General features: G+C 29.7%; 1 protein-coding gene across 1 annotated transcript; it reads left to right on the top strand.

Annotated features, from left to right (window-relative positions):
* Positions 1–1218: 1218 nt before the first annotated feature.
* LOC101505524 (E3 ubiquitin-protein ligase RZF1-like) lies at positions 1219–3098 on the top strand. Its single transcript, XM_012720120.3, has 3 exons — positions 1219–1343; positions 1957–2321; positions 2481–3098. Exons 2-3 carry the CDS (start codon positions 2035–2037, stop codon positions 2899–2901), a joined length of 708 nt encoding a protein of 235 aa, XP_012575574.1. The 5' UTR covers positions 1219–1343; positions 1957–2034; the 3' UTR covers positions 2902–3098.
* The last annotated feature ends 4838 nt before the right edge of the window (positions 3099–7936 follow it).

Genomic DNA, 7936 nt, shown 5'->3' with positions numbered 1-7936 from the left:
AGTTCCTGTAAGTTTTTTTGTTTGGATTTAGTTCTTGTAAAATCAGAAATATCGACTTTGGTCGCTAACGTCAAATCAACATTACAAAAAAGAACGTCGGGACACGTTGCTTTCTAAATGCACACCAACCCACAATCTTTTATGGTATATTAAAAATTAACATGTTTTATATTATTAATTAATAAATTTATTAATTATTATTTAATAATTAGTGTTATTTTATAAAAAAATAAGAATAAAAATTAAAAGTGGAGGTTTTTAGAAAACTAGTCTTCTTCCGTGCCACAACGGATTATCAGCTCTTTTTTTTTTTATGTAAGTTTTTTTGTTTGGATTTAGTTCTTGTAAAATCAGAAATATCGACTTTGGTCGCTAACGTCAAATCAACATTACAAAAAAGAGAGTCGGGATACGAGACCCTATAAATACACATCAACACATTATTTTTTATGATATATTAAAAATTAAAGTATTTTATATTATTAATTAATAAATTTATTAATTATTATTTAATAATTGGTATTATTTTATAAAAAATATATAAATAGAAATTAAAAATGGAGTTTATGAGTTTTTGGAAAATCCGTCTTCTTCCGCGCCACAACGACCGACTCTTTTTTTGTAACTTTTGATTTGACGTTAGAGACCAAAATCAATTGTCTCAAATTTTATAGTGACTAAATTCAAACAAAAAAATTTACGAGGAATAAAATTAAAAAATGATATATTTACATGGAACAAAGACATATTTAACCTTTATTTATTAATAAAAAATACGAGAGTTTTATAATAAATAATTGCTTATATTTTTAAAAATAATAAAAATATTAAGAACATTTTTCATCATTTTTAAAATAGATATTTGTTAAGTAATATTTCATTTAATCTTTATAATAACAAATTATTTTAAAAATCTTTTATTAAAGTGAAATAAATACATATTTTAAAAAATAAAACCCTAAAACTAATAAGTATTTTTAATTTAATTAATTGGAGCATGCTTTCTTTGTTTATAAAGAAGCATGCAGAATTGAATTCAATAATTTCATCAATAAATATTGTTATCATGCTCCAGTAAATTGAGTTGCAAAGAGACAATTTATAAATAAAAAAGGTGGGAGAAAATGAGATGGATGTAGCAGGATAAGGAATAATAAAAAAAATTAACGGTGAATTTGAAAGGGTAAAGAAATAATAATAAACCGGTAACTAGTTAGGGTTTTTTGCATTTCTTTTTTGCTTTATGTATTCTATTATATTCTCTGTTCATTCACACAATTCACACTCACTCACTCACTAACCACCGATCAATGTGTCTTTTTCAAGATCCATATTTCATCTCGGTACGATGTTTCCTTTTTTAATTTGTATTTTCCATTTTTATTTTTGTTCTGAAATCGATTATTAGATAAATACACGAATGAGTTTCTAATTTCTGAAATTAATAATTCGTCCTCCACATTACTCACTCAATTCTCGTATAGATAAGATAAGAGAATTATTATAATTACGAATAGTTAAACATTCACATGTTGCTATGATTGTAGTTTTTGAATCTTGAAAGCTATGAACCACCGACGAATTTTTGCATATATGACACTTGAGAAAACTCAAAACATAAAGCAGAACGTGTGTGTTGTTGTTTTTGCCTCTTTGCCGGTTAAGTCAATTCACTTTGACTTGGTACTGGAAAGTGGAAACATTGTTTAGATTTTCAAAAATTACCTTCCTTCAGATAAGTTATGATAGACGTGTTTTGGTAAATAGCTTAATTATGTGCTTATTTATAAGCTATTACTAAAATAAGATAAAAACAGGTTGTGGAACTTTTGTAAGTGTATTGGAACACTGTTATGAGAAGCTTGCCAATGCTTAATACGATCTGATTTGTGGTTAATGTGTAAATCTAATTGATTTTGATATATTTTTTTGACTGTTAACTAACTTATTTTGCAGCATTAGTCGCCCCGTGTTGTGGTATTAGTCAAGACAACATTGTGTGTGTTTGAGACGATTAAGGAACAAATTAAGAGGATGTCAAGTAGTGAGGAGACTCATTGGTGTTATAGTTGCAGGAGGCCAGTTCATGTTCAATGGGGACGGCGATCTACGATTTGCTCCGAATGTGATGGGGAATTTGTTCAGCATCTTGATAATTTGATCCCTACTACCCCTGCTCATGATTTTGATGATTCGATCCCTACTAGCCCTGGTCGTGTTTATGATGAATTTATCCCTAATAGTCCTCCAGAATTCCAAGGAGAGAACAGTCCAGAATTCCATAGAGGGAACAGCAGCGATGAGGACGAAATCCCACCAAGGTATGGACTCACGGAAACTTTCTCAGCTTTTATGAGGCATCAAATGGCTGAATCAAGCCATAATGTTTCAGGGCACGGTCGGATTCAATTCCCGAACAGTCCACCATTTACTCCACCATTTATTCCTGTGTTAATCTATAGTGGTCCAATTCCATCCAGGTTTTCTGGAGCAAGTATTAACTCAGCTGACTATTTTGATGGTCCCGGACTTGACGAACTGGTTGAACAGATTTCGGCTGATGATCGGCAAGGCCCCCCACCAGCATCACAGTCCGCTATAGCTGCAATTCCTTCGGTCAAGATCAAGAAAAAGCATATAAAATCAGATTCACGTTGTCCAATATGCCAAAATAAATTTAAGCTGGGGTCAGATGCAAGACAATTGCCATGTAAACATATCTTTCACGAAAAGTGTATTCTACCCTGGTTGGCTCAAAATAATACCTGTCCTACTTGCCGTCATGAATTGCCGCCGGAAGAATCGAGTATCGGTAGTAGTAGCTCGAATAATAGAAGCAGTGGAAGGAGAAGGAGAAATAATTTTTCCTTTTTGTGGCCTTTCCGCAATTCTGATTCTTGAGCAACTGGAAGCACTTCTGAGAGTAGCAGCCATCATCATCCAGAACGACTTTAAGTGTGTCTTATATTTATGCTGATTGAAAAATGCAATGGAATGATGCTCATTGCTTGTAGTCTCTATTTGTTTTATAAAGGTGTCAACTGTTTTCTGTATAAACAGTTGGAGTATATAAATGGTTCAAATTAATATTTATGTTCTTTACTATTCCACAAATAAATAGTTTTTTTTTTTTTGATAATAGGTTGATAATATTTTAATTAGTGGCTTTAAGGAAAGCTTGTGCATATATTTTTATATTTATAATAAAGCTTGAAATATATTTTTTGTTTATTGTATACTTTATTTTTTTATTTAAATCTTTATTTGATCAAGTTAAGGAAAAAATATTGTTTTATTTCATTGAGATAATAATTACACCATGCTTTTTTTTTTCCTTGAGAATTAGGTAAATATGTGTGGACCAAAAGTTATTTTGTAACTTAAATTTGAATTATTTTTCATTTGTTGCTCTAGCAACCAATCCACCAAAAATGTTTGAGCCCTGCCGATTATGGTTGCAATATTCTCATCTTTTTTTTCCAATAACAAATTGTTTCTACTTTGCCATATACTACTTGCAAATGCTCGATAATTAATACTAAGAGAACTTAGCAGCTGCAAAATGATTTCAAGGTCATCCTCAAGATGTTGTAATGCCACCTCTAGAACATAAACAAAACCCAATCTTCTCCAACTAGACTAAGAAACAATGTCACTTGTTTTGGCCACTTGTGTGCATGAATCTATGTCAAGTTGGAGGACAATGAATATTAAGATTATATATTGATCATATGATTTCAAACAATGAACACCTTTTAGATTTAACTCCATAAAAATGTTTAACACGAGGAGGAATTTTAATATTATAAAGGTGAGGCTTAGATTATCCATTGAAGAATTGTGTCTTTCACTATCCATGATGATCTAAAACCAATGAAAAAGAAAATGTGTATTTCACTACCTATGTTAAAGGTAGTATAGGTCTTTTTTTTTGGGTTAATTTTTAACCTTTATCATTTATAAATGATGTATTTAATTTCTTTTCACAATCACAATAAAAGTTATAACAACATCTAATCATTAGAATTCTTTCTAACAATTGTCAATATGTTTTTGCTATAATATTCTTTTAAAAGAATATTCATTTAACCCAATAATAGGTTTGCATTTGAATAATCTCTTTTTATGTACTTTAAAATAGATTTAAACTCTTTGAAAAGAAGGACATTTATCATAGTTCTTTGTATTTTCATCATGTCTTTGCTAAGTTTACATAAATAAAAGACATTTATCTAATTTTTTTTTTTTTATATTTGCGTATTCACCCCACTTCCAACTAATAAGATTTTATCTTTTAATTAATTAAAATATTATACATTTATAAAAAAATTGAAAACTAAATTGTAGCCTGCTAAGTCAAGAATGTATCATATAATCACTTGACCAAACTTGATTACATATCTATTCAAGATATAACATCAACTTAACTAATAATCTTTTTCCAAAAAAAGAAAAAAACTTTAACTAATATTGTGTGCAATAAAGTTACTTCATACATAAGTTTTTTAAGTAACTTCATATACATAAATAATACATAATTTATTATATTTTGGTTTTTGATAACTTCAAAATAAAATAATTAAATTTGTTACGAGATATTTTTGATTAAACAAGGTTTTATTCCTTATAAAATTATAAATTTTTTTAAATCCTTAGAAAAACTTATCAACTTTTTACTCCCTAAAATACTTTTATTCACTTTTAGTCTATATTTTGAAAAGTTTTTGTATGAAAATGATACTATTAATATCTCAAAAAAATTCCTATAAAATCAAAATTGAGACTACAAGTGAATAAATATTTTTAGAGACTGAACTTAAAAGGTTATAATTTTGTAGAGACTAAAAATATATCTAATCCTATATTTTTTAAGTATGAAATTAATTTCTCGTGAATTTTTAAATTTTTTAAATATAAATTTGGTCAACCTTCATATAATTCAACTAATGTTCCACTAGTTCAGCTTATTAACCCACTACTTTGACCAAGTTGACCATCGATCCGGTTCTTAAAACACTGACTAAAACCAAAAAGAAATTTACAATGGTAAATAAAAACTCAAGTGCATTGACGATTAAAAATTCATATTAATTAATACATTATACAATTATTTTTTATATATTAACAGTTAAATAATCAATATGTTAGTTAAAATTGAATTATTTGATAATTGAAATTAAAATTTATATGCCTTATTTAGACTAATTAGTTAAAATTTATATGCCTTATTTAGACTAATTAGTTCAAAGTGAACCACTAGATACCAAAATTAGAATTTATATATCATAGTTAATCCAGTTATGCTAGATTGAACTGAACCGTTAGATAATTTAAATTTGAATTTATAAGTCACGGCTAGTCTAACTAGTTTAGATTGAAGAGTTGGATCATTAATATTGGAATTTCTAAGTCATTGTTCCCATAACTTGTTAAGATTTAACCGTTAGATCATCAATATTCGAAATTTTAAGTCATTGTTAATCTAGTTATTAAAGATTGAATCTTTGGATAATCGAAATCAGAATTTGTTAGTCATAGTTAGTCTAATTAATTAACATTGAACAATTGGATCATTGGAATTATAATTTATAAGTCATTGTTAGTCTAATTAGTTGATATTGAACCATTGGATTATCAAAATTAGAATTTGACCATCATAATTGGTCTAATTAGTTACCATTGAATCGATGGATCATCGAAATTAGAATTCGTAAGTTATAGTTAGTATAATTAGGTTAGATTGAAGTGTTGGATTATCGAAATAAGAATTTAATAGTCATAGTTAGTCTAATTAGTTAATATTGAACAATTTGATCATCGAAATTAGAATTTCTAAGTCATAATTACTCTAATTAGTTAAAAAAAATGACCATTAGATCTTCTTATTGTCACCTGGTGATTGTTATGAGAACAATATGTTAGCCAACAATAAATTCACATGCCAATTTTTTTTTGGAACAACATATTTGACCAAAGAATGTATCTATTGTTTGAATTCTTATCGGAAGTCATCGGTTGAGGAATTACCAAGTAACAAATGAGGTCTATTGTGCAAGAGTAGATATTTTACATTCACCTTAACATTAGTCTTGTTTATGGGAGTGTGTTTCTCATTCTTGGGGACCGTGTCCCTTGTTTCTAGAAGTATGTCTCTCATATCATCTTTGAAAATGAGGGGTTGTTCTAGTTGTTGTTCTAGGATATGCTTAAATTTCTTGTTGGATGTAACATCTTTTTTTTTTCTTCATAATATCTAAGATTATGAAATGTAATAACATGTCTCTTGTACTTGTAATATTATGAATATTAAAATAAAATGATGTTTTTGTTGAGTAAATTATCTACTCATGTATGGCTTTTGTTAGTGTATATTGTTTAGCTAGTTGTCAAATCGAATAATTGCATATTGTACTATCGTAATCCCTCTAATGGATTGTCACATTTGGATGCCAATGGAACACATCTAGCTTAAGTGATCCCATTGACAATCCACATTAAGGTGTCGATGTTACACATCGAGCTTAAGTGATCCCATTAATAAATTTCCACGTCAAGGTATCAATGTTACTCATGTGGCTTAAGTAATCCCATTATAGGATTGCCACGTTAGATAGTCGATGTTGCGTGTCGAGCTTATTTTTCAGCAATGTGCATGTGTTCTTGTGCTAAAATAGAAACATAATGTACTGGATAAAAGACTTTACTAATGGAAAAGGATACGACTCATTGAAACCTCCAAGAGCAAAAACCCTATTTGGGAAAAATGGTTCAATTAGAAGAAAAAAAAAGTACACCACATGTTACAATAGTTTAATTAAAATAAAATTTGAGGTGTGTGGCATTCCACAGTCTCAAATAAATATTTCCATCTAAGTCTTCAAGTCAATATGCTTCTTTTCCAAGTGGAGTGCTAATCTGATATTGTTGTTCCCCACCAGTTACCAATTTTGTGTTGTTTTTCTTTCCTTACCCCGTTAGTCTTTCTCAAGACTAGAGCTTCTTCTCGCAAAGTTATTGGCTTCTCTTTGGTGTTAAAGCTGTTAGCAACCCTGAGTTTCACAACATACTCATTTATGCAAGCTAGGTCTCTAGTTTTCTCAAAGAGGTCCAAATTCGTTCTTTGAGTTGTATCTGATGTTCATGTTGATTTGTTCACGAATTTCAAATTTTTCTCTTGAGTTGTAGAATAAAGTGTAGTATGTTATGGCCATAAGACGTCGACTTTTGTTAGCCTACCTCCTTTGCTTGGTCCAACCTTCTTTGTAATATGTTGAGGATGATTTTGTTAGCCTACTCGACTTTTCTGCCAGTTTAAGGGTGTTCCATTGATGCAAACTTTTTAGATTGATTCTAAGACTTTTGTAGAAATCCTGAAATCTTTGACTTGTAAATTGATAATGTTATTTGTAATGATTGAATGTAAGAGGCCATGTCGACAAACTTCATTTTTCCACACAAACTATTGTATCCTTTTTGTTGTGATGTTGGACAAAGGTTCGACCTATATCCATTTGGAAAAGTAGTCTATGACAACTACTGTAAATTTGGATTGTCATGGGGTGAGGGGAAAAGGTTCAAGGATGTCAAGCCCCAAAATGGTGAAAGGACAAGATGTCAGTATTTGAAGTAACACCTCATATGGTTGGTGTGACTGATTGTCGAACCTATGGCTCTTCTCAAACCATCACACAATCCCTTTACAATCTACCTACATGGTCAGGTAATATTATCTAGACTTAGGATTTTTGTGGCCAAGATAGGAGCTCCATAGTGATTTCCAAAATTCCTTCACGCACTTCCTTCATAACATATTCTGCTTATTTTCCCCTCAAACACAATAGTATAGGTCTAGCGAAGCCTCTTTTATATTGCTTTTATGTTATGATGTTGTAGTATGACGCAATTCGTTTGACTTTTGTAGCATTTTCCTTATCAA

The sequence above is a fragment of the Cicer arietinum genome, chromosome 4, assembly GCF_000331145.2.
Source record: "Cicer arietinum cultivar CDC Frontier isolate Library 1 chromosome 4, Cicar.CDCFrontier_v2.0, whole genome shotgun sequence".
NCBI lineage: Eukaryota > Viridiplantae > Streptophyta > Magnoliopsida > Fabales > Fabaceae > Cicer > Cicer arietinum.
The sequence above is the reverse complement of the archived record's forward strand: the minus strand, read 5'-3'. Positions and strand labels throughout refer to the sequence as shown.

What these genes read in the sequence shown, in the direction of transcription:
- LOC101505524 (XM_012720120.3), top strand. Translation starts at nt 2,035, where the DNA reads ATGTCAAGTAGTGAGGAGACTCATTGGTGTTATAGTTGCAGGAGGCCA. An exon ending in GAGGACGAAATCCCACCAAG is followed by an intron (nt 2,322 to 2,480) that starts GTATGGACTCAC and finishes AATTCCATCCAG; the next exon opens with GTTTTCTGGAGCAAGTATTA.